The 27666-nt window shown below is 38.7% G+C and overlaps 1 protein-coding gene across 4 annotated transcripts in view; it reads left to right on the top strand.

Annotated features, from left to right (window-relative positions):
* LOC118908202 (ankyrin repeat domain-containing protein 26-like) overlaps positions 1-25638 on the top strand; it is a 75998-nt gene extending 50360 nt beyond the window's left edge. For all 4 annotated transcript variants that reach the window (XM_057498215.1, XM_057498213.1, XM_057498208.1 and 1 more), the window contains 2 exons: positions 18250-18295; positions 19452-25638. In XM_057498215.1, coding sequence (XP_057354198.1) covers positions 18250-18295; positions 19452-19516 — 111 coding nt within the window. In that variant the 3' untranslated portion in view covers positions 19517-25638. The remainder of the gene's footprint in view (positions 1-18249; positions 18296-19451) is intronic.
* Positions 25639-27666: the final 2028 nt, after the last annotated feature.

Raw genomic sequence — 27666 nt, 5'->3', positions numbered from 1 at the left:
AGTCTGATCAGATATTCTATTTCCTCCTGATTCAGTCTTGGAAGGTTGTGTTTCTAAGGTTTTATCCTTTTCTTCTAGATTGTCCAATTAATTGGCATATCATTTTTATAGTAGTCTCTTATAATCCTTTGTATTTTTGTGGTGTTACTTGTAACTTCTCTTTCATTTTTGATTTTATGTTTTGGGGTCCTCTTTTTTTCCTAGTAAGTCTGGCTAAGGGTTTACCAATTTTATCTTTTCAAAGAATCAGCTCTCAGTTTCATCGATCTTTTCTATTGTCTTAAGTCTTTATCCTTCCTTCTACTAGTTTTGGGCTTTGTTTTCTCTGTTGTTTTCTAGTTCACTTAGGAGTAAGGTAAGGTTGTTTATTTGCAGTTTTTCTTCTTTCTTGAGGTAGGCCTCTGTTGCTATAAACTTTTAACTGCTTTTGCTGTGTCCCAAAGATTTTGGAATGTTGAGTTTCCATTTTCATTTGTCCCAAGGTATTTTTTTATTTCCTCTTTGATTTCTTTGTTCACCTATTCGTTGTGTAGTAACATGTTTAACTTACATATTTGCTTTTTACAGGTTTTTTTCTTGTAATTGATTTCTAATTTAATGTCATTATAGTTACAAAAGATGCTTGACAGACTTCAGTCTTTTTCAGTTTATTGAGACTTGTCTTTTTGCCTAACATCTGTCCTGCAGAATGTTCCATGTCCGTATCAAAAGAATGTATTGTTTTTTGTATATATACAATAATGTATTATATATATATAATATATATATAATATATATATTAGTGCAAATTTTGTATATATAATAATAATGTATTATATATATATATATATATATATATATATATATATATCTCTATTAAATTCCATCTGTGTAGTGTATCATTCCAAACCACTGTTTCCTTATTGATCTGTCTGTATTGTCAATCTATTGATGTAAATAAGTGTGGTGTTACAGTTCACTACAATTATTATTTTACTGTCAATTTCTCCCTTTATGTGTGTGTTGATATTTTGATGCTCCTGTGTTGGGTACATAGATATTTATTGTGGTAGGGTGGAAGTCATTTGGAGGAGCACCTGCCAGGGTGGGAATGTTGGGTGGGCAGTATAGGTGAATGCTGGGGCAGGGTGAGTAGTGTTAGCAAAATAGATGGAGAAAGTCAGAATTTCATTCATACATTAACCTATTTACAATAGGATGATGAATTGCAGTGGTTTAAGTGGGCACACTTAACTTGATTCCATTACATTTTTATATTTTCATAACACTTAAAATTAAAATATCAAATATTAACTTAAAACATCAATTGATACTGGAAATGACTTTGTGTGTGTATATATGTGTTTGGCATATATATAGGTATTTGTCAAATTGGTCTCAAAAAGAGACTGCAACATTATTCCAACCTTTAACCTCAATTATTATACCTTGTCAATAAATTACTGTTGGATGAATGAACATATATTGTATTTATTGCTATTGTTAATGGCTTCATTATATCTCTTACTGAAAGTTCCTTTCACCCTTTCCCCTCCTGAAAGTGGGGACTCTTCAGAGCAATGTGCATTAGTTATCAAGGCAAGGTAAAAGAAAATGTTTTGTAAGTGTTGTAAGTCTTGTTGGAGCTTGTCGGGTAGGTGGCAAATGACATTCCTTTTCACCTTCTGAACTGAAAACACAGGAGTCAGGTAGATGACAATAGACTTACTAGTTTATTACTAACACATTCTAATGAATTAGAGGATGTGGCTAAGATGTGAAACACTGCAGGTTTCCAAATACTTCATCACAGATTTTCATCCCACTTCCCCATGCAGTTGTAAATGGAGGAAACAAATGCCTGACACCTGTCCCAGGGGCAGGCTGCTTAGTGCAAAGAGCAGGCCTGATTTCACATTACTGTGAACAAGCGCATCTTTTCAAAGAGGAGATTCAGAACCTAGCACACACTTCTTAGCTCCTTATCCAAAAACCACCCATTAGGTAAATCTCTCCTCTCATGAGGAAGGTAGAGAGACTATAATTCCTCACATGGAAACTTAAAAGGGAAATGCAGGTTCTAAAATTCCTGACTGGATTTAAATTCTAATTGAAATTAATCATGTCTTTGTACATACCAACTAATCATGAGCGGTTGGACAGAAATATGCTAGATGGTGAAGAGAAATCTGTTTCCTTTCAAATTTTGCTATAAACAACTCATTGCATGGATAACTTTCTTGTTGATTGAGTTTGGTAAACCAAGTTCTATTTGGAGGAAATGAATAGTTCTTTTAAGGAAAAATTTTCTCAATTTCAGCTTGTTTGTTCCAACTAAAGAGTCTCATCTTCAAGGTCCCTGTATTATGTTTAAAAATATGTGTGCTTTATAAATTGAGTATATTGGCTGCCAATAGGAGTTAAGATATTAATTTCTATTTTTATTCATGATGTTAAAACTTACAATTTTGTTAGAAAGCTATGTGAAAAGCTTTTACATATTCATTTTTTCTGAGTTACAGTTAAAAATCTTCATATTTTTCCTGAATTTGAGGAAGTGGCTGGTGTAGAACTTGAGGCTCAGTAAGGAGACCTAAAGCCCGTTCCTGGCCTGCAGCTCATTGGTTTTGTAACCTTAGGAAAGCTCTAGTCCTACCGAGCCTTTGTTGCCTCTTATGTAAAATTAGTGACTTTCATACCTTAAAAAATGTTTTTTCCTTCAAACAATAGACCCTTTGAGTATCAAACTGTTAGAAAAAAACAGAGACAAGGAGAGCTGTCCAGCTAGAGAGATGGAGTGTGGCAGTGTCCCCAGTGGAACCTTAGATTTCTATGGGCATAGTTGGAGGATCAACAGTTAAGACAAAATCCTTCTCATTAAAAATCTTTTTATTTTAATTAAAACTTGCTGATATCTTGCTTTCCTGTATATAATTTACTCCCCTTTCTCTATTTTTAATAAATGGAAAAGTATAAATAAAATTGCAGATGTAGTCTCATGATTAACAGACTTTGAGCTAATTCCACCATCAGAACATAGTCCTATAAAGGTCAAGGAGGGAAATATTTAGGAAAAGAGCTTTTGGGGAAAAAGTAATTAATATTATGCTGGTAGCCTTAATTCAAGTTATGAAAAATGTGATTTTCATTTTACATAGCATTTGTAAATGGTGACATAAAATTGTTTGAATCAATAAGGACTTCTTCCTGAACTGGGACTAAGTTTTGTTTTTTTTAAGGTATCATTCATGTACAATCACATGAGCCAACACTGTGGTTACTAGATTCCCTCTTTCAAGTCCCCACCACATGCCCCATTACAATCACTGACCATCAGCATTGTAAGATGCTATAGAGTCACTACTTGTCTCCTCTGTGCTATACTTCCTTCCCTGTTCCCCCCTATATTATATTATATGTGCTAATCATGATACCCTTATTCTCCTTCTCCCTCCCCAGTCCCTTTCCCTTTGGTAACTGTTCGTCCATTCTTGGGTTCTGTGTTTCTGCTGCTGTTTTGTCCCTTCAGTTTTTTCTTTGTTCTTTTACTCTACATATGAGTGAAATCATTTGGTATTTGTCTTCTCCTGGCTTATTTCACTGAGCATAGTACCCTCTATCTCCATCCATGTTGTTGGCAAATGGTAGGATTTGTTTTCTTCTTATGGCTGAATAATATTCCATTGTGTATATGTACCACATCTTCTTTATCCATTCATCTACTGATGAACACTTAGGTTGCTTCCATTTCTTAGCTATTGTAAATAGGGCTCCGATAAACATAGGGGTGCATATGTCTTTTTGGCTCTGGGATCCTGTATTCTTAGGGTAAATTCCTAGGAGTGGAATTCCTGGGTCAAATGGTATTTTTGAGTTTTTTGAGGAACCTCCATACTGCCTTCCACAATGGTTGAATTAGTTTACATTCCCACCAGCAGGATAGGAGGGTTTTCCTTTCTCCACATCCTCGCCAGCATTTGGTGATTCTTGTCTTTTGGTTGTTGGCCATCCTAACTGATGTGAGGTGATACCTCATGGTTTTAATTTGCATTTCTCTGATGATTAGCGATGTGGAGCGACTTTTCAAGTGCCTGTTGGCCATCTGAATTTCTTCTTCGGAGAGGTGTCTGTTGAGATCCTCTGCCCATTTTTTTTTTTGTAGATAATTAATTTTTATTGAAGGGTAGTTGACACACAGTATTACATTACATTAGTTTCAGGTGTACAACACAGTGATTCAACATTTATATACATGATAATTCCAGGTACCACCTATCACCATACCAAGTTGTTACAATATTTTGACTATATTCCTTATGCTATACATTACATCCTGGTTACTTATTTATTTTACAATTGGAAGTGTGTACTTTTTTGTTGTTGTTGTTGTTGTGAGGGCATCTCTCATATTTATTGATCAAATGGTTGTTAACAACAATAAAATTCTGTATAGGGGAGTCAATGCTCAATGCATAATCATCAGTCCACCCCAAGCCTAATTTTCGTCAGTCTCCAATCTTCTGAAGCATAATGAACAAGTTCTTACATGGAGAACAAATTCTTACATAGTGAATAAGTTACATGTTGAACAGTACAAGGGCAGTCATCACAGAAACTTTCGGTTTTGTTCATGCATTATGAACTATAAACAGTTCAAATATGAATACTCATTTGATTTTTTTTTTTTCGTCAGTCTCCAATCTTTTGAAGCTTAACGAACAAGTTCTTACATGGAGTACAAATTCTTACATAGTGAATAAGTTACATGGTGAACATTACAGGGGCAGTCATCACAGAAGCTTTCGGTTTTGCTCATGCATTATGAACTATAAACAGTCAGTTCAAATATGAATATTCATTTGATTTTTATACTTGATTTATATGTGGATACCACATTTCTCTCTTTATTATTATTATTTTTAATAAAATGCTGAAGTGGTAGGTAGATACAAGGTAAAGGTAGAAAACATAGTTTAGTGTTGTAAGAGAGCAAATGTAGATGATCAGGTGTGTGCCTGTAGACTATGTGTTAATCCAAGCTAGACAAGGGCAATAAAACATCCACGTATGCAGAAGATTTCTCTCAGAACAGGGGGGGTGAGGTTCTAAGCCTCACCTCTGTTGATCCCCAATTTCTCACCTGATGGCCCCCCTGCGACTGTGCCTGTCTTAGGTTGTTCCTCCCTTGAGGAAACTTACCCGTCTCTGGCTAACCAGTCATCTTCCGGGGCCATACAGGGAAATGTAAAGTTGGTAAGTGAGAGAGAGGCCTTATTGTTTGAAAAGGTTAGCTTTTTACTTCTTTGCATATTTATGCCCTGTGGCTTCTATGCCCAGTATTTGTCTTGAGGTGTCTTTACCACTTGGAAAAATTATGATACTCGGTAAATTTGATATATGGCATGAATTCTATTTAAGGGTTGTAATTAGGAAGGAAGAAGAAAAGCTATAGAAGTAGCAGACGGAGGAAAACCTGGGGAGGTTGATTATTTCTTTGACATATCTTCTTGTAGCATAACTTCAGCATGTATAGTTTTTAAACTACTAAGTAAATTGTGCACACACATTAACATAATAGGAGTACAGTTACGTAACCAAAGCATACCTGTAATTACCAGCCATCTCCAGTGAAACCAAGAAAACCAGTTAGGCACCTTAGGCATTTGTGAAAACTTATCTATGATATGGTGGATATTGTCCAACTGAACTTGAACAGTCTGAGAGAAATCAGACAAATTAAAACAACCCATTCCTGGGGACTGTTCACCGCCCATATGTTCTTTTAACAGTAAATAGTCTGTAGTTGTAAGATTTTGGAGCGCTACAATTTGCACTTCTCCTAATTCTTGGTTGAGTTCCAACAGTATAGATCCAGTCAAATTTGTTGTTTTACTGTATGCACAGGCCAGCTTAGATATCTCCTTCCTCATTCCCATGGCAAGTCCAGGAACTGGTGGGATGAGTGCATCTACAGCTGTAGCAGTGCGTGGATCTTTGTTGGGTTTTTTTTGATGATCATCTTCTGGCATGAGTCTTCCAGAGAGTGCAGATGTTGGAAGTTCTTTTTCATATCGTATCTTAGGTCATTTTTGGGGTAGCCAAATTAGGCTTTGATCCTCTGTATAAACACAAACAGACCCTTTGCCTACACTTTTATATGCCCTTTGTATCATTGTGTAGAGCTCATTGGAGGTCACCACACAGGAACTGCTTTTTTTTTTTTTTAACATTAATCTACACTTACATGACGAATACTTTGTTTACTAGGCTCTCCCCTATACCAGGTCCCCCCTATATACTCCTTTACAGTCACTGTCCATCAGCGTAGCAAAATGTTGTAGAATCACTACTTGTCTTCTCTGTGTTGTACAGCCCTCCCCTTTCTCCCACCCCGCTATGGATGCTAATCTTAATACCCCTCTTTTTCTCCCCCCCCTTATCCCTCCCTACCCACCCATCCTCCCCAGTCCCTTTCCCTTCGGTACCTGTTAGTCCATTCTTGAGTTCTGTGATTCTGCTGCTATTTTGTTCCTTCAGTTTTTCCTTTGTTCTTATAATACACAGATGAGTGAAATCATTTGGTATTTCTCTTTCTTCGCTTGGCTTGTTTCACTGAGCATAATACCCTCCAGCTCCATCCATGTTGCTGCAAATGGTAGGATTTGCCCTTTTCTTATGGCTGAGTAGTATTCCATTGTGTATATGTACCACATCTTCTTTATCCATTCATCTATCGATGGACATTTAGGTTGCTTTCAATTCTTGGCTATTGTAAATAGTGCTGCGATAAACATAGGGGTGCATTGGTCTTTCTCATACTTGATTGCTGCATTCTTAGGGTAAATTCCTAGGAGTGCAATTTCTGGGTCAAATGGTATGTTTGTTTTGAGCATTTTGATGTACCTCCAAACTGCTTTCCACAATGGTTGGACTAATTTACATTCCCACCAGCAGTGTAGGAGGGTTCCCCTTTCTCCACAGCCTCGCCAACATTTGTTGTTGTTTGTCTTTTGGATGGCAGCCATCCTTACTGGTGTGAGGTGATAACTCATTGTAGTTTTAATTTGCATTTCTCTGATAATTAGCGATGTGGAGCATCTTTTCATGTGTCTGTTGGCCATCTGTATTTCTTTTTTGGAGAACCGTCTGTTCAGTTTCTCTGCCCATTTTTTAATTGGGTTATTTGTTTTTTGTTTGTTGAGGCATGTGAGCTCTTTATATATTCTGGACGTCAAGCCTTTATCGGATGTGTCATTTTCAAATATATTCTCCCATACTGTAGGGTTCCTTTTTGTTCTATTGATGGTGTCTTTGGCTGTACAGAAGCTTTTCAGCTTAATATAGTCCTACTTGTTCACTTTTGCTGTTGTTTTCCTTGCCCGGGGAGATATGTTCAAGAAGAGGTCACTCATGTTTATGTCTAAGAGGATTTTGCCTATGTTTTCTTCCAAAAGTTTAATGGTTTTGTGACTTACATTCAGGTCTTTGATCCATTTTTTTTTTTGTTTTTTAATTTAATTTAATTTATTTATTTTTTCTTAAATAATTATTTTTTATTGAGGGGTAGTTGACGCACAGTATTACATTACATTAGTTTCAAGTGTACAACACAGTGGTAAAACATTTATATACATAATTCTAGGTTCCAACTATCACCCTACCAAGCTGTTACAATATCTTGACTATATTCCTTATGCTATACATTACATCCCGGTTACTTATTTATTTTACCATTGGAAGCCTGTCCTTTTTTTTTTTTTTTGTGAGGGCATCTCTCATATTTATTGATCAAATGGTTGTTAACGACAATAAAATTCTCTATAGGGGAGTCAATGCTCAATGCACAATCATTAATCCACCCCAAGCCTAATTTTCGTCAGTCTCCAATCTTCTGAGGCATAACAAACAAGTTCTTACATGGAGAACAAATTCTTACATAGTGAATAAGTTACATGGTGAACAGTACAAGGGCAGTCATCACAGAAACTCTCAGTTTTGCTCATGCATTATGAACTCTAAACAGTCAGTTCAAATATGAATACTCATTTGATTTTTATACTTGATTTATATGTGGATACCACATTTCTCTCTTTATTATTATTATTTTTAATAAAATGCTGAAGTGGTAGGTAGATACAAGATAAAGGTAGAAAACATAGTTTAGTGTTGTAAGAGAGCAAATGTAGATGATCAGGTGTGTGCCTGTAGACTATGTGTTAATCCAAGCTAGACAAGGGCAATAAAACATCCACGTATGCAGAAGATTTCTCTCAGAACAGGGGGGGTGAGGTTCTAAGCCTCACCTCTGTTGATCCCCAATTTCTCACCTGATGACCCCCCTGCGACTGTGCCTGTCTTAGGTTGTTCCTCCCTTGAGGAATCTTACCCGTCTCTGGCTAACCAGTCATCTTCCGGGGCCATACAGGGAAATGTAGAGTTGGTAAGTGAGAGGGAAGCCTTATTGTTTGAAAAGGTTAGCTTTTTACTTCTTTGCATATTTATGCCCTGTGGCTTCTATGCCCAGCATTTGTCTTGAGGTATCTTTACCACTTGGAAGAATTATGATACTCGGTAAATTTGATATGAGGCACGAATTCTATTTAAGGGTTGTAATTAGGAAGGAAGAAGAAAAGCTATAGAAGTAGCAGGCGGAAGAAAACATGGGAAGATTGATTATTTCTTTGACATATGTTCTTGTCGAGTAACTTCAGCATGTATAGGTTTTAAGCTACTACTTAAGTTGCGCACACACATTAACATAATAGGAGTATAGTTACATAACCAAAGCATCTCTGTAATTACCAGCCATCTCCAGTGAAACCAAGAAAACCAGTTAGGCACCTTAGGCATTTGTGAAAACTTATCTATGATATGGTGGATATTGTCCAACTGAACTTGAACAGTCTGAGAGAAATCAGACAAATTAAAACAACCCATTCCTGGGGACTGTTCACATGCCATATGTTCTTTCAACAGTAAATAGTCTGTAGTTGTAAGACTTTGGAGTGCTACAATTTGCCCTTCTCCAAATTCTTGGTTGAGTTCCAACAGTATAGATCCAGTCAAATTTGTTGTTTTACTGTATGCACAGGCCAGCTTAGATATCTCCTTCCTCATTCCCATGGCAAGTCCAGGAACCGGTGGGATGATTGCATCTACAGCTGTCGCAGTGCGTGGATCTTTGTTGGGGTTTTTTGATGATCATCTTCTGGCATGAGTCTTCCAGAGAGTGCAGATGTTGGAAGTTCTTTTTCATATCGTATCTTAGGTCATTTTTGGGGTAGCCAAATTAGGCTTTGATCCTCTGTATAAACACAAACAGACCCTTTGCCTACACTTTTATATGCCCTTTATACCCTTGTGTAGAACTCGTTGGAGGTTACCACACAGGAACTGCCCTTTTTTTTTTTTTTGCTTTGTTTTTGGTATCACTAATCTACACTTACATGACGAATATTATGTTTACTAGGCTCTCCCCTATACCAGGTCTCCCCTATAAACCCCTTTACAGTCACTGTCCATCAGCATAGCAAAATGTTGTAGAATCACTACTTGCCTTCTCTGTGTTGTACAGCCCTCCCTTTTCTCCTACCCCCCCATGCATGTTAATCTTAATACTCCCCTACTTCTCCCCCCCTTATCCCTCCCTACCCATCCATCCTCCTCAGTCCCTTTCCCTTTGGTACCTGTTAGTCCATTCTTGAGTTCTGTGATTCTGGTGCTGTTTTGTTCCTTCAGTTTTTCCTTTGTTCTTATATTCCACAGATAAGTGAAATCATTTGGTATTTCTCTTTCTCCACTTGGCTTGTTTCACTGAGCATAATACCCTCCAGCTCCATCCATGTTGCTGCAAATGGTAGGATTTGCCCTTTTCTTATGGCTGAGTAGTATTCCATTGTGTATATGTACCACATCTTCTTTATCCATTCATCTATCGATGGACATTTAGGTTGCTTCCAATTCTTGGCTATTGTAAATAGTGCTGCAATAAACATAGGGGTGCATCTGTCTTTCTCAAACTTGATTGCTGCGTTCTTAGGGTAAATTCCTAGGAGTGCAAATCCTGGGTCAAATGGTAAGTCTGTTTTGAGCATTTTGATGTACCTCCATACTGCTTTCCACAATGGTTGAACTAACTTACATTCCCACCAGCAGTGTAGGAGGGTTCCCCTTTCTCCACAGCCTCGCCAACATTTGTTGTTGTTTGTCTTTTGGATGGCAGCCATCCTTACTGGTGTGAGGTGATACCTCATTGTAGTTTTAATTTGCATTTCTCTGATAATTAGCGATGTGGAGCATCTTTTCATGTGTCTGTTGGCCATCTGTATTTCTTTTTTGGAGAACTGTCTGTTCAGTTCCTCTGCCCATTTTTTAATTGGGTTATTTGTTTTTTGTTTGTTGAGGCGTGTGAGCTCCTTATATATTCTGGACGTAAAGCCTTTATCGGATGTGTCATTTTCAAATATATTCTTCCATACTGTAGGGATCCTTCTTGTTCTATTGATGGTGTCTTTTGCTGTACAGAAGCTTTTCAGCTTAATATAGTCCCACTTGTTCATTTTTGCTGTTGTTTTCCTTGCCGGGGAGATATGTTCAAGAAGAGGTCACTCATGTTTATGTCTAAGAGGTTTTTGCCTATGTTTTCTTCCAGGAGTTTAATGGTTTCATGGCTTACATTCAGGTCTTTGATCCATTTTGAGTTTACTTTTGTATATGGGGTTAGACAATGGTCCAGTTTCATTCTCCTACATGTAGCTGTCCAGTTTTGCCAGCACCACCTGTTGAAGAGACTGTCATTTTGCCATTGTATGTCCATGGCTCCTTTATCAAATATTAATTGACCATATATGTCTGGGTTAATGTCTGGATTCTCTAGTCTGTTCCATTGGTCTGTGGCTCTGCTCTTGTGCCAGTACCAAATTGTCTTGATTACTATGGCTTTATAGTAGAGCTTGAAGTTGGGGAGTGAGATCCCCCCTACTTTATTCTTCTTTCTCAGGATTGCTTTGGCTATTCGGGGTCTTTGGTGTTTCCATATGAATTTTTGAATTATTTGTTCCAGTTCATTGGAGAATGTTGCTGGTAGTTTCATAGGGATTGCATCAAATCTGTATATTGCTTTGGGCAGGATGGCCATTTTGACGATATTAATTCTTCCTAGCCACGAGCATGGGATGAGTTTCCATCTGTTAGTGTCCCCTTTAATTTCTCTTAAGAGTGACTTGTAGTTTTCAGAATATAAGTCTTTCACTTCTTTGGTTAGGTTTATTCCTAGGTATTTTATTTTTTTTGATGCAATTGTGAATGGAGTTGTTTTCCTGATTTCTCTTTCTGTTGGTTCATTGTTAGTGTATAGGAAAGCCACAGATTTCTGTGTGTTGATTTTGTATCCTGCAACTTTGCTGTATTCCGATATCAGTTCTAGTAGTTCTGGGGTGGAGTCTTTAGGGTTTTTTATGTACAGTATCATGTCATCTGCAAATAGTGACAGTTTAACTTCTTCTTTACCAATCTGGATTCCTTGTATTTCTTTATTTTGTCTGATTGCCGTGGCTAGGACCTCCAGTACTATGTTAAATAACAGTGGAGAGAGTGGGCATCCCTGTCTAGTTCCCGATCTCAGAGGAAATGCTTTCAGCTTCTCGCTGTTCAATATAATGTTGGCTGTGGGTTTATCATAGATGGCCTTTATTATGTTGAGGTACTTGCCCTCTATTCCCATTTTGCTGAGAGTTTTTATCATGAATGGATGTTGAACTTTGTCAAATGCTTTTTCAGCATCTATGGAGATGATCATGTGGTTTTTGTCTTTCTTTTTGTTGATGTGGTGGATGATGTTGATGGACTTTCGAATGTTGTACCATCCTTGCATCCCTGGGATGAATCCCACTTGGTCATGGTGTATGATCCTTTTGATGTATTTTTGAATTCGGTTTGCTAATATTTTGTTGAGTATTTTTGCATCTACGTTCATCAGGGATATTGGTCTGTAGTTTTCTTTTTTGGTGGGGTCTTTGCCTGGTTTTGGTATTAGGGTGATGTTAGCTTCATAGAATGAGTTTGGGAGTATCCCCTCCTCCTCTATTTTTAGGAAAACATTAAGGAGAATGGGTATTATGTCTTTCCTGTATGTCTGATAAAATTCCGAGGTAAATCCATCTGGCCCGGGGGTTTTGTTCTTTGGTAGTTTTTTGATTACTGCTTCAATTTCGTTGCTGGTAATTGGTCTGTTTAGATTTCCTGTTTCTTCCTGGGTCAATCTTGGAAGGTTATGTTTTTCTAGGAAGTTGTCCATTTCTCCTAGGTTTCCCAGCTTGTTAGCAAATAGGTTTTCATAGTATTCTCCAATAATTCTTTGCATTTCCGTGGGGTCAGTCGTGATTTTTCCTTTCTCGTTTCTGATACTGTTGATTTGTGTTGACTCTCTTTTCTTCTTAATAAGTCTGGCTAGAGGCTTGTCTATTTTGTTTATTTTCTCGAAGAACCACCTCTTGGTTTCATTGATTTTTGCTATTCTTTTATTCTTCTCAATTTTATTTATTTCTTCTCTGATCTTTATTATGTCCCTCCTTCTGCTGACCTTAGGCCTCATCTGTTCTTCTTTTTCCAATTTCGATAATTGTGACATTAGACCATTCATTTGGGATTGCTCTTCCTTTTTTAAATATGCTTGGATTGCTATATACTTTCCTCTTAAGACTGCTTTTGCTGTGTCCCACAGAAGTTGGGGCTTAGTGTTGTTGTTGTCATTTGTTTCCATATATTGCTGGATCTCCATTTTGATTTGGTCATTGATCCATTGATTATTTATGAGCGTGTTGTTAAGCCTCCATGTGTTTGTGAGCCTCTTTGCTTTCTTTGTACAGTTTATTTCTAGTTTTATGCCTTTGTGGTCTGAAAAGTTGGTTGGTAGGATTTCAATCTTTTGGAATTTACTGAGGGTCTTTTTGTGGCCTAGTATGTGGTCTATTCTGGAGAATGTTCCATGTGCACTTGAGAAGAATGTGTATCCCGCTGCTTTTGGATGTAGAGTTCTATAGATGTCTATTAGGTCCATCTGCTCTACTGTGTTGTTCAGTGCTTCCGTGTCCTTACTTATTTTCTGCCCGGTGGATCTATCCTTTGGGGTGAGTGGTGTGTTGAAGTCTCCTAGAATGAATGCATTGCAGTCTATATCCCCCTTTAGTTCTGTTAGTATTTGTTTCACATATGTTGGTGCTCCTGTGTTGGGTGCATATATATTTAGAATGGTTATATCCTCTTGTTTGACTGAGCCCTTTATCATTATGTAGTGTCCTTCTTTATCTCTTGTTACTTTCTTTGTTTTGAAGTCTATTTTGTCTGATATTAGTACTGCAACCCCTGCTTTCTTCTCACTGTTGTTTGCTTGAAATATGTTTTTCCATCCCTTGACTTTTAGTCTGTACATGTCTTTGGGTTTGAGGTGAGTTTCTTGTAAGCAGCATATAGATGGGTCTTGCTTTTTTATCCATTCTGTTACTCTGTGTCTTTTGATTGGTGCATTCAACCCATTAACATTTAGGGTGACTATTGAAAGATATGTACTTATTGCCATTGCAGGCTTTAAATTCGTGGTTACCAAAGGTTCAAGGTTAGCCTCTTTAGTATCTTACTGCCTAACTTAGCTCGCTTATTGAGCTGTTATATACACTGTCTGGAGATTCTTTTCTTCTCTCCCTTCTTGTTCCTCCTCCTCGATTCTTCATATGTTGGGTGTTTTGTGCTGTGCTCTTTCTAGGAGTGCTCCCATCTAGAGCAGTCCCTGTAAGATGTTCTGTAGAGGTGGTTTGTGGAAAGCAAATTCCCTCATCTTTTGTTTGTCTTGGAATTGTTTAATCCCACCGTCATATTTGAATGATAGTCGTGCTGGATACAGTATCCTTGGTTCAAGGCCCTTCTGTTTCATTGTATTAAATATATCATGCCATTCTCTTCTGGCCTGTAGGGTTTCTGTTGAGAAATCTGACGTTAGCCTGATGGGTTTCCCTTTATAGGTGACCTTTTTCTCTCTAGCTGCCTTTAACACTCTTTCCTTGTCCTTGATCTTTGCCATTTTAATTATTATGTGTCTTGGTGTTGCCCTTCTTGGATCCTTTTTGGGGATCTGTTGGGGGTTCTGTGTATTTCCGTGGTCTGTTCGATTACTTCCCCCCCCAGTGTGGGGAAGTTTTCAGCAATTATTTCTTCTAAGATACTTTCCATCTCTTTTCCTCTCTCTTCTTCTTCTGGGACCCCTATAATACGGATATTGTTCCTTTTGGATTGGTCACACAGTTCTCTTAACATTGTTTCATTCCTGGAGATCCTTTTATCTCTCTCTATGTCAGCTTCTATGCGTTCCTGTTCTCTGATTTCAATTCCATCAGTGGCCTCTTGCATTCTATCCATTCTGCTTATAAACCCTTCCAGAGTTTGTTTCATTTCTGCGATCTCCTTTCTGGCATCTGTGATCTCCTTCCGGACTTCATCCCATCTCTCTTGCCTATTTCTCTGCATCTCTGTCAGCATGTTTATGATTCTTATTTTGAATTCTTTTTCAGGAAGACTGGTTAGGTCTGTCTCCTTCTCTGGTGTTGTCTCTGTGATCTTTGTCTGCCTGTAGCTTTGCCTTTTCATGGTGATAGGAATAGTCTGCAGAACTGGGACGAGTGACGGCTGGAAGGACTTCCCTTCTTGTTGGTTTGTGGCCCTCCTCTCCTGGGAGAACAGCGACCTCTAGTGGCTTGTGCTGTGCAGCTGCGCGCAGTCAGGGTTTCTGCTTCCTGCCCGGCTGCTATGGAGTTAATCTCCGCTGTTGCTGTGGGCGTGGCCTGGCTCAGGCAGCTACTCCAAAGTGGTGGAGTCGCGTTGGAGCCGGAGCTGCTGGGAGGCTATTTATCTCCGTAAGGGGCCTCCCTGCTCCCTGCAGCCCAGGGGTTAGGGTGCCCAGAGATCCCGGATTCCCTACCTCTGGATTAAGTGACCCGCCCTGCCCCTTTAAGACTTCCAAAAAGCACCCACCAAAACAAAACAACGACCACCAAAAAAAAAAAAAAAAAAAAAATTTTTAATTAAAAAAAAAAAAAGTTTTTAATTAAAAAAGAAAAAAAATGGTGGTTGTTCGTTTTTCTTTATTCTCCGGTGCCAGCCTCAGGCCTCTGCTCACCGGTCTTTCTGCCCTGTTTCCCTAGTATTGGGGTCCCTATCCCTTTACTTCCAAAAAGCGCTCGCCAAAACAAAACAGCAAAAAAGCAAAAAAAAAAAATGGTCGCGCGCTTTTCTTATGTCCTCTGGCGCCCAGCCTCCAGTGCCTGCTCACTGTTCTTGCTGCCCTGTTTTCCCAGTATCGAGCGCCCTGCACTCTGGCCCGGATGCCTGCGGCTGGGTGTTCGGCAGTCCTGGGCTCCGTCTCCCTCCCGCTCTGCCTGCTCTTCTCCCGCCAGGAGCTGGGGGGAGGGGCGCTCGGCTCCCGCGGGGCCGGGGCTTGTATCTTACCCCCTTCGCAGGGCGCTGAGTTCTCTCAGGTGCGGATGTGGTCTGGATATTGTCCTGTGTCCTCTGTTCTTTATTCTAGGAAGGGTTGTCTTTGTTATATTTTCATAGATATATGTTGTTTTGGGAAGAGATTTCCGCTGCTCTACTCACGCCGCCATCTTACGCCCCTCTGTTTGATCCATTTTGAGTTTACTTTTGTATATGGGGTTAGACAATGGTCCAGTTTCATTCTCCTACATGTAGCTGTCCAGTTTTGCCAGCACCATCTGTTGAAGAGACTGTCATTTCGCCATTGTATGTCCATGGCTCCTTTGTCAAATATTAATTGACCATATATGTCTGGGTTAATGTCTGGATTCTCTAGTCTGTTCCATTGGTCTGTGGCTCTGCTCTTGTGCCAGTACCAAATTGTCTTGATTACTATGGCTTTATAGTAGAGCTTGAAGTTGGGGAGTGAGATCCCCCCTACTTTATTCTTCTTTTTCAGGATTGCTTTGGCTATTCGGGGTCTTTGGTGCTTCCGTATGAATTTTTGAATTATTTGTTCCAGTTCATTGAAGAATGTTGCTGGTAGTTTCATAGGGATTGCATCAAATCTGTATATTGCTTTGGGCAGGATGGCCATTTTGACGATATTAATTCTTCCTAGCCACGAGCATGGGATGAGTTTCCATCTGTTAGTGTCCCCTTTAATTTCTCTTAAGAGTGACTTGTAGTTTTCAGAATATAAGTCTTTCACTTCTTTGGTTAGGTTTATTCCTAGGTATTTTATTTTTTTTGATGCAATTGTGAATGGAGTTGTTTTCCTGATTTCTCTTTCTGTTGGTTCATTGTTAGTGTATAGGAAAGCCACAGATTTCTGTGTGTTGATTTTGTATCCTGCAACTTTGCTGTATTCCGATATCAGTTCTAGTAGTTCTGGGGTGGAGTCTTTAGGTTTTTTATGTACAGTATCATGTCATCTGCAAATAGTGACAGTTTAACTTCTTCTTTACCAATCTGGATTCCTTGTATTTTTTTGTTTTGTCTGATTGCCGTGGCTAGGACCTCCAGTACTATGTTAAATAACAGTGGGGATAGTGCCTCTGCCCGTTTTTTAATTGGATTATTCATATGGACACAAAAATTTCAGAAAATCTGCTTAATGAAAAGAAAAATAGAGGCTAGAGCCAGTTTTGAAGCTTAGTTTCCAATTCACAACTTTCTAGCATCAGAAAGAAGGCAGATAACGCACAATTCTTTAATTGTAACTTTGTTACCTTTCTGGAAATTAGAGCCCGTTTTGGAAACACCTGACCAGTTATACTTATCTACTTAATTATTAATGTGGGGAATATTTCAAACTACTACAAGTGTTGTTATTACAATAAAAGTTATTGTGTCTTATTACACTAAGAGTGTCCTTATTTAAATCTTTCTTTTAAAATATACCCTCTCACTAACTGCCCTTCAAAGTAGGGTCTAAATTAGCATACTGAACATAATGAACACTGTGATTATAATGATAATGTGATATATAATGCGTTTACAAATTTTAGGTGTGAAGACAGGTTTTTGGCTAACATGTTTCCCCATATTTTCAGAGACTGTTCCGTAACACTTTTGTGAAAATAACATTATAGACAGGCCTTATAAAAAGAATAAGATGACAACAACATTAGTAGGCAGGGCTTGTAAAATGAAATATTCAATCCCACAACATCATACTTAACAGTAAAAGGTGACGGCTTTTTCTCTAAGATTGGGAACAAGACAAGGATGCCCTCTCTCCCCACTTTTATTCAGCGTAGTACTAGAGGGCCTAGCCATGGGAATCAGACAACACAAAGAAATAAAGAGCATCCAGATTGGTAAGGAAGAAGTTAAATTGGCACTGTCTGCAGAAGACAATATTGTACATAAAAAAACCCTAAAGAATCCACTCCCAAAATACTAGATCTAATATATGAATTCAGCTAAATTGCAGAATACAAAGTTAATATACAGAAATCTGTTACATTCCTATACAGTAACGATGAACTAGCAGAAAGAGAAATCAGGAAAACAATTCCATTCACAATTGTATCAAAAAGAATAAAATACCTAGGAATAAACAACCAAAGAGGTGAAAGACCTATACCCTGAAAACTGCAGGACACTAATGAGAGAAATTAAAGAAGATACCAATAAATGAAATTGGTTTTTATGGATAGGAAGAATTAATATTGTACTCATAGTACAGATAGCAAAATGTTTTCACTTAATTTTTTGCAAGTAGAATTTTTACATAATGTTATGACAGTCCCACTCTTTTCATTTTATGTAGTTAAGATCCTGTGCTGAAAAATTGATGGCACAGAATATACCTTAAGATTTTAATTTTCTAAAAGTCTTCGAATGGAAAGCCCATTTTAAGGAAAAATTCATTAGAATAGAGCTAAACTTTTTTAAAGGGCGTTTTCTCTTAAGAATTGCAAATTATTGCATTCAGTGTATAATATGACTTGAATTGTTTAAATCTCTTACCAGTAAGATTAAATATCATCTTTCTGAAATTATGTGTAATCAATACACCAATATTGTACTTTTTGTCAGATTAATCCAAATAGCATTACAGATATGTTATCTAAAATTGAACAGGAATTTATTTTCTGTGATTATTTTTCTATTTAAGGAATCCCCAAGTCTAGCCTCTAAAAGTATTATTGAAAAGCCATATTTCATTAGCTATGTATTACTTATATGATAATGTATTGTTTAACTTAAAAATTACAAATAACATTTGACTTATTTCAGGTGCAGCGAAAATTGGAAAAACGCATAACTAGAGAACTGGAAGAAGGTATGTTGTCAAAGTTTATGAATTAAATTAGATGTCCTTGCTTTCTGAAATGAACTCTAAATAGTAAATAGCAACCTTTTCCATTGTTTGGATAATAGGTATTACATTAAATACTTTTTTCTTATACATATCTAATGAAAAATGTGAAGGCATACCCTTTAAAAATGAAGAATGTTTATTCACCATTTATTCACTCTTGATTTTTTCACCACGTTCCATAGCTTTTTAAATATCTCAACACATCCATGGATCTGTTCTTTTTTTTGGCCATACCTTTCCTTTACTTCTGCTATTCCTATAGAACTGTCAGCCTGCACTTCTCAGAACAGATGGGCCTTGCCATCTTCTCATGTTCCTGGTAGTGATTTAAGGCAAAAACACCACGACTCATCTACTAATAGGCAATTACAGATCAAATAAATGTCACTTGAAGGGGGACATTTAAATCTCCAGTCTTTGACTCAGTCATTGTTTTTAACTTCTACTCTCAGGAAAAATTCCAAATTACTTATCAAGGAATAAAAACACCCAAATCAAATTTGGTTCTTGCCAAATCCTTCAGCCTCATCTCTTGCTACTTACCTCCTACTCTGGCCTTCTGCTGTAGCATGTTGCCAAAGTAGACTACTTAAAATTCCACAAATGTTCTTCCTCACCTCTAAGTCTTAGCAGATGCTTCTTTCCTACATCTTGCGCATCTTTCCCTTGTCCTCATGTACCAATTTACATGTCACCTACACTGAACAGCCAAAAACACATACAAAATTGGGACATCCCTTCTGTATGTTCCAGTAGTGCTTAGTTCCACACCTGTCACGGTATATATGACTGTATGGGAACTTTCTGTCTTGTCTGTTTTCCCAGTTTATAGCATATGGCTGACAGGGTGAGCTGTGTCATCTTCATCTTGTGTAGTTCCATCTCGTAATGAGAAACCAAAGCTCTAATACTTAGCCATAATACCAGTTAATTCAGTACACAGCTATGGGCAAGTAATACTTACTATTAATCTAATCTTGTTTTTTTGTATTATAGTTGCATATAGATATTTTCCTTTCTTATACTTATGAAGGTCTCAACTTTTTAAAATTAACTCATACTTGTTAACTGTCCAGTATTTTTGATAAACACTATAATTCTTTCTTTTTCTTTTAAGCTACTGCTGAACTTGAATCCGGAGCCTGGACAGCCGCTACTACTCTATCTTATGGGTTACATTGAAATAAATATGTAGTTTTGAAAACATCACAAGAATATGTACAGATTTTGGAAAAAACTTGCATCATCTGAAAGATAAGTGTAGAGATCTGGGAAAAAATGGCAGCATGAGAAATGAGGCAGAAAACTCCTCCCCAAAATCACATATGACATGAAAATATAGCAAAGAGTGACCTGAAGATTGCTACAGACTGGCTACATCTGGGGAAAAGAGAAGACCTCACACTTTTAAAAGGGTAAAGTAGCAAAGCTGTGACCTGGCTGGACTCAATCCCTCCCACCACCCCAGCTCACTGACGGGAGGAAAAGAAATAGAGTGGGGAAGTACGAAAGACAGGAGGGATACTCGGAGAGACTGAGATTCCAGCCACTTGTGGAGAACAGGTACCTACAACCGGCCGCTCTGCGACAAAAGAAGGCAGGCACTTTGAAAGACTGAACAGCAGTGAAACGGGTGCTAAAGGAGCAAGGATTACACAGAACTTCTTGCTCAGGAGAAAGGACAGGTGGACAAAATCATCTTGGCACACTCAGCCCAGCAGTTTGGGAACTTTTGGGAGCTTTAGTTGCTCTATCCCCATGGCTGCCAACGCAGCACCTAGGCCCCTCACAGTATACTTTCCTCTTAGCGTGGCCTTTGCTGTGTCCCAGAGATTTTGCAGTGTTGAATTCTTGTTGTCATTTGTCTCCATATATTGCCTGATCTCTGTTTTTATTTGGTCATTAATCCATTGGTTATTTAGGAGCATATTGTTAAGCCTCCATGTGTTTGTGGGATTTTTCATTTTCTTTGTGTAATTATTTCTAGATTCATACCTTTGTGATCTGAGAAGCTGGTTGGTACAATTTCAATCATTTGAATTTCCTGAGGCTCTTTTTGTGGCCTAGTATATGATCTATTCTTGAAAATGTTCCATGTGCAATTAAGAAGAATGTGTATCCTGCTGCTTTTGGTGGCGTGTTCTGTAGATGTATTTTAGGTCCATCTGTTCTAATGTGTTGTTCAGTGCTTCTGTCTCCTTACATATTTTCTGTCTGGTTGATCCATCCTTTGGAGTGAGTGGAGTGTTGAAGTCTCCTAAAATGAGTGCACTGCATTCTCTTTCTGTTAGTATTTGTTTTGCATATGTAGGTGATCCTGTGTTGGGTGTATAGATATTTAGAATGGTTGTATCCTCTTGTTGGATTGACTCCTTTATCATTATGTAATATCCTTCCTTGTCTCTTGTGGCTTTCTTTGTTTTAAAGTCTATTTTGTCTGATACTAGTACTGCAACTCCTGCTCCCCGCCCCTATTAGTTGCATGAAATATCTTTTTCCATCCCTTCACATTTAGTCTGTGTATGTCTTTGGGTTTAAAGTGAGTCTCTTGTAGGCCACACAAAGCTGGGTCTTGTTTTTTTATCCATTCAGTGACTATGTCTTTTGATTGGTGCATTCAGACTATTTCCATTTAGAGTGATTATTGATAAGTATGTACTTACTGCCATTGCAGGCTTTAGATTCGTGGTTACCAAAGGTTCAAGGATAACTTCCTTACTATTTGAGAGTCTAACTTAATTCACTTAGTATGCTATTACAAGCACAATCTAAAGGGTTTTTTTTTCTCCTTTTTCTTCCTCCTCCATTCTTTATATATCAGGTATCATATTCTGTACTCTATCCCTTGACTGACTTTGGGGGTAGTTGATTGAACTTTGCATCTGCTTTGTAATTAATTGTTCTACTTTATTCACTGTGGTTTTACTTCCCTTGGTGACAGCTATTTAGCCTTAGGAATGCTTCCATGTATAGCCTCCAAAATACACTGTAAAGACAGTTTGTGGGAGGTAAATTCTCTCAACTTTTGCCTATCTGAAAAGTGTTTAATCCCTCCTTCAAATTTAAATGATAATCTTCCCGGGTAGAGTAATGTTGGTTTGAGGCCCTCCTGCTTCATTGTATAAATATATCATGCCACTCCCTTCTGACCTGTAAGGTTTTCTCCTGAAAAGTCTGATGATAGCCTGATGGGCTTTCCTTTGTATGTGATCTTATTTCTCTCTCTGGCTGCTTTTAATACTCTGTCCTTATCTTGATCTTTTTTTTTGTCATCATTAATGTACAATTACTTGAACACTGTGGTTACTAGATCCCCCTACTATCAAGTCCCCTCCACATACCCCATTACAGTCACTATCCATCAGCGTAGTAAAATGCTATGGAATCATTACTTATCTTCTCTGTATATACTGCCTTCCCCATGTCTGCACCCCCTACTTTATGTGTGCTAATTGTAATGCCCCATTTTCCCCCTTATCCCTCCCTTCCCACCCATCCTCTCCAGTCCCTTTCCCTTTGGTAACTGTTCTGTGAGTCTGCTGCTGTTTTGTTCCTTCAGTTTTTGCTTTGCTGTTAAACTCCACAGATGAGTGAAATCATTTGATACTTGTCTTTCTCTGCCTGGCTTAGTTCACTGAGCATAATACCCTCTAGCTCCATCCATGTTGTTGCAAATGGTAGGATTTGTTTTCTTCTTATGGCTGAATAATATTCCATTGTGTATATGTACCACATCTTCTTTATCCATTCATCTACTGATGGACACTTAGGTTGCTTCCATTTCTTGGCTAATGTAAATAGTGCTGCGATAAACATAGGAGTACACATGTCTTTTTCAAACTGGGCTGCTGCATTCTTAGGGTAAATTTCAAGGAGTGCATTTCCTGGGTCAAATGGTATTTCTATTTTGAGATTTTTAAGATTCCTCCGTACTGCTTTCCCCAATGGTTGAACTAGTTTACATTCCCACCAGCAGTGTAGGAGGGTTCCCCTTTCTCCACAACCTCGCCAACATTTGTTGTTTGTCTTTCGTATGTTGGCCATCCTAACTGGTGTGAGGTGATATCTCATTGTGGTTTTAGTTTGCATTTCTCTGATGATTAGCGATGTTGAGCATCTTTTCATGGTCTGTTGGCCATCTGAATTTCTTCTTTGGAGAACTGTCTGTTCAGCAACTCTGTGCATTTTTTAATTGGATTATTTACTTTTTCTTTGTTGAGGTGTGTGAGTTCTTTATATATTTTGGATATCAACCCTTTATCGGATCTGTCATTTATGAATATGTTCTCCCATACTGTAGGATGTCTTTTTGTTCTACTGATGGTATCCTTTGCTGTACAGAAGCTTTTTAGTTTGATACAATCCCACTTCTTCATTTTTGCTTTTGTTTCCCTTGCCCGGGAACATATGTTCATGACGAAGTTGCTCATGTTCATGTCAAAGAGATTTTTGCCTATATTTTTTTCTAAGGGTTTTATGGTTTCATGACTTACATTCAGGTCTTTGATCCATTTTGAGTTTACTTTTTGGTATGGGCTTAGAGAATAATCCAGTTTCATTCTCTTACATGTAGCTGTCCAGTTTTGCTAACACCAGCTGTTGAAGAGGCTATCTTTTCCCCATTGTATGTCCATGGCTCCTTTATCATATATTAATTGACCATATATGCTTGGGTTTATATCTGGACTCTCTAGTCTGTCCCACTGGTCTGTGGGTCTGTTCTTGTGCCAGTACCAAATTGTCTTGATTACTGTGGCTTTGTAGTAGAGCTTGAAGTCAGGGAGCATAATTCCGCCTGCTTTATTCTTCCTTCTCAGGATTGCTTTGGCTATTTGGGTCTTCTTATCCTTGATCTTTGCCATTTTAATTATTATATGTCTTGGAGTTGTCTTACTTGGGTCCCTTGTGTAGGGGGATCTTTGTACCTCCATGGCCCGAGAGACTATCTCCTTCCCCCAATTGCAGAAGTTTTCAGCAATTACCTCCTCAGAGACACTTTCTATGCCTTTTTCTTTCTCTCTTCTTCTTCTGGTACCCTTATAATGTGAGTATTGTTCCTTTTGGATTGGTTGCACAGTTCTCTCAATATTCTTTCTTTGGTAAAGATTCTTTTTTCACTCTGTGCATCAGCTTCTTTGTATTCCTCTTCTCTAATTTTCATTCCATTTACCATCTCCTCTACTATATCTAATCTGTTTTTAAATCCCTCCGTTGTATGTTTCATTTCAGATACGGAATTTCGTAATGATTGAATCTCCTTCTTAAATTCGTCCCTGAGTTCTTGAATATTTTTCTGTATCTCTATGAGCATGTGTATGATTTTTATTTTGAAATTTCTTTCAGAAAGATTGATGAGTGCAGTTTCACTTGACTCTTTTTCTGGTGCTTGTGGGATTTGGGTTTGAACCAGGTTCCTTTGACTTTTTATATTTGTATGTGGTGCCCTCTAATGCCCAGAAACTCTGCTCTCGAGCTACTCAGCCCCTCTAGTGATGTAGGGGGCCGTGGAGTGGCACTGGTGCCTAGAGGGTGGAAAGAACTGTTACCAGCTTCCTGGCTGTTGTGCCTGCCTCGACTGCCCAAACCACTGGGCTGAACACACAAGTGTAAGCCTCTATGCTTTGCATTTTTAGGCAGCGCTTCCCTCCGGCTGTCGTGACACCAGGGCAGGGTCTTCAGGTTTCTGAGCCAGTGCTGGTCGGCTGGGAGTAAGGTGCAGCAGGCTGTGCGTCACAGTGTGGGGCCCTCGGAGCTGAGTAGGCAGCCAGGGGCATGGAGTGCCTGAAGCTCCTGAAAGTTCCCAACCTGCCAGGCAGGACGTGCCCAGACAACCTTGTCTGCCTATCCCTTCTCCTGAGCAGCAAGCTCTGTGCAATCCCCACCCCTCAGCAGCCCTCTTGCTGCTAGGAAGCCTCTCAGACCACCTGCCTTTCCTTTGTCCCAGAGCAGCTGGATGTGGATCCTGGTCCTCCACAAGCGGCTGGAATCTCAATCTCTCTAGGTAATCTGCCTGTCTTAGTTTCCAAACCCACTAATCTCCAGAGCACCATGCAATGTAGGTTCGTGCTCCCAGAGCAGATCTCCAGGGCTGGGTGTTCAGCAGTCCCGGGGATCCAACCCCAACCCACTCTGTTTCTCTTCCTCCCCCTGGTGAGCTGGGGTGGGAGAAGGGCTTGGGTCCCACCCGGTCATGGTACATTACCCTGTTCCATTAGGTCTGTTCTTTTCTCCAGGTGTATGCAATCTGGCACAGGCTTCTTCCCTGTTGTTCCTCTTTCAGAATTAGTTGTATTAATTATATTTTCATATTATATGTGGCTTTGGGAGGAGGCCTCTGTCATACCTCTCACTCTATCATCTTTATTCTCACTCCCAGGAAATCCCAATTTCTTAAAAAAATATTTTCTATGATTATACTTTGAGTTTTGAATCAGGCAGATCTTAATTCTGAATGTGAAGGCAGTGCATGCATGGAAAAATCTAAAATATATTTCAAGCTTAAACATGGTAATTGGTGGGTCAAGAGCATTAGAAACAGCATGTGACTTGTTTTAAGAGTCCATGAAAATGCAGATGGAATTACAGAGACCATAAAAATTCAAAGACCATTTTTAATGTGTATGGCATTTTTCCCATCATAATCAGTAATGCTATAGGAGGTAGCAAAATCCTTCTTCCCAGAAATTTCTGGATCAGCATGAGCTAAGATGTCATTCCAAGTGCCCCACATTCTGTAGACAAGAATGGAGGAAAATGCCAAGAGGTGATTCATGCTTCCTTACTTTAAATGCGACCTGGTACCATGGAAGGCAGAAGGAGGCCTTCCTCCGAGTTACAGGTGCAATCTGGTACACCCAGGGAAGTGGAGGGTCAGATGTGATGTCGCCCTGAAAGTGTCATCACCAGAGAGTGATAGCACCAGAAGTGAGAAGTGACTACACTGGATATGAGATCAATCTGGAAGTGACATCATTATAAGCCTGTGTCTATAAGTTGTGCTCAGAAAATAAACTGCATCACTTGTCTGCCATCCGTGGGCTTTATTTTTCTCTGTGTTTTCCTTAAGCTCCTCATCCACTCCACTCAGGTTCAGCTGGTTTTGGGAGCTGGTCTCTGCAAATGGGCAGACCAGTTCATCAAGGTTAAACATTATCTCCCCAGAAATGAGAATATTTGAGTGGTATGCATCTGTGCCAGTACATAGGATCTTAATTTATGGTTAAATTGAATGATATCTCTCAGTATTCCATAGGAAAGAAACACTTTTGTACTCTGTAAGAATAAAAAAATTCATAACATACAAATTTTCACAGTTTGCCAGGTGTAATTATTGGCAGGAAGGATGGGAACAAAAATAGCAGAGGACATAGAAGGTGTTTGGGGGTGTTGGCCACAAGAAGAAAAAGATGAAGAGTGAGAGAATCAGGTGAGAGAGAGTGCAAGGTGTTACCTAAGAATAGGGTAAGACCATGCACATTGATCCATGTGGCCGAGCAGAATGAAAGAACAAAAGCCAGCATTTGTGAGACACCCACCATATGCCAGGTGGAATGTTAAGCTCTGGTTGTACAACACTTCATTTCATCTTATTTGAAAGCAAAGAAAAAAAACAAAATTAGGTGAGCTCCCCAACACTATTAGAATTGGGTGGCCAAAGGGGATTTTTCATAGTTTTCTCCAGCTTTAAAAATTCAAAGACCATTTCTAATGTGTATGGCATTTTTCCCATCATAATCTGGCATGGTGCCCACTCACTGACTAAATGAATATGCCAGATTTTTTTTAGAGTCTGAAGCATTTTTTTAAATTAAGGAAACATTGATACAGAATCTTACGAAGGTTTCACATTGTGGTTACTATGTTCACTCATATTATCAAGTCCCCCCTTCGCGTACCCCACTGCAGTCACTGTCCATCAGCATAGTAAGATACTACAAAGTCACTACTTGTCTTTGTGCTATACTTTGTTCCCTGTGCCCCCCCATGTTATGTGTGCTAATCATAATACCCTTTCATCCCCTTCTCCCTCCCTCCGCACCCTCCCTCCCTACCTCCTTTCCCTTTGGTAACCACTAGTCCATTTTTGGGTTCTGTGAGTCTGCTGCTGTTTTGTTCCTTCAGTTTTTGCTTTGTTGTTATACTCCACAGATGAGTGAAATCATTTGGTACTTGTCCTTCTCTGCTTGGCTTATTTCACTGAATGTAATACCTCTAAGCCATGTAGAAAATGAGACACCCTGGTCATTTCTCATTCTCAGGCATACAAAGATGATGATGGCCATGCTTTTAATAGACCATGACAGAGAGTTGTGGTGTCTTCTAGTGATGATTTTCCCAAATCATGGGCTCTGGCTAATATTTTAAAAGAAAATTTTCTTCCAGGGGCACTTAACAGTTCTATAGGTACACAAGGAAACAAGACTTGAAATTAAAATCCATGCTCTTCTTTGACTTGATAGAAAAGATGGCAGAGAAATACAAGGCATCCAGATTGGTAAAGAGGAAGTCAAACTGTCACTATTTGCAGATGACGTGATATGGCACATAAAAAACTAAAGACTCCACTCCAAAACTACTAGAACTAATACCTGAATTCAGGAAAGTTGGAGGATACCAAATTAATACACAGAAATCTGTTGCTTTCCTATACACTAATGATAAATTTACAGAAAGAGAAATCAGGAAAATGATTACATTCACAATTGCATCAAAAAGAATAAAATACCTAGGAATAAACATAACCAAGGAAGTGAAAGACCTATACCCTGAAAACTACAAGACACTCTTAAGAGAAATTAAAGAGGACACTAACAAATGGAAATTCATCACATGCTCTTGGCTAGGAAGAATTAATATAGTCAAAATGGCCATCCTGCCCAAAGCAATCTACAGATTCAATGCAATCCCTATCAAATTACCAACAACATTCTTCAATGAACTGGAACAAATAGTTTTAAAATTCATATGGAACTACAAAAGACCCCAAATAGCCAAAGCAATCCTGAGAAAGAAGAGAGCAGAGGGTATTTCACTTCCCAACATCAAGCTGTACTACAAAACAACAGTAATCAAGACAATTTGGTACTGGCACAAGAACAGAACCACTGACCAGTGGAACAGAATAAACAGTCTAGACATTAAGCCAAACATATATGGTCAATTAATATATGATAAAGGAGCCATGGACACACAATGGGGAAATGACAGCCTCTTCAACAACTGGTGCTGGCAAATCTGGACAGCTACATGTAAGAGAATGAACCTGGATCATTGTCTAAATCCATACCCAAAAGTAAATTCGAAATGGATCAAAGTCATGAAACCATAAAACT

The sequence above is a fragment of the Manis pentadactyla genome, chromosome 1 (assembly GCF_030020395.1).
Source record: "Manis pentadactyla isolate mManPen7 chromosome 1, mManPen7.hap1, whole genome shotgun sequence".
Classification (NCBI taxonomy): Eukaryota; Metazoa; Chordata; class Mammalia; order Pholidota; family Manidae; genus Manis; species Manis pentadactyla.
This window is presented reverse-complemented; position numbering and strand designations above follow the sequence as displayed.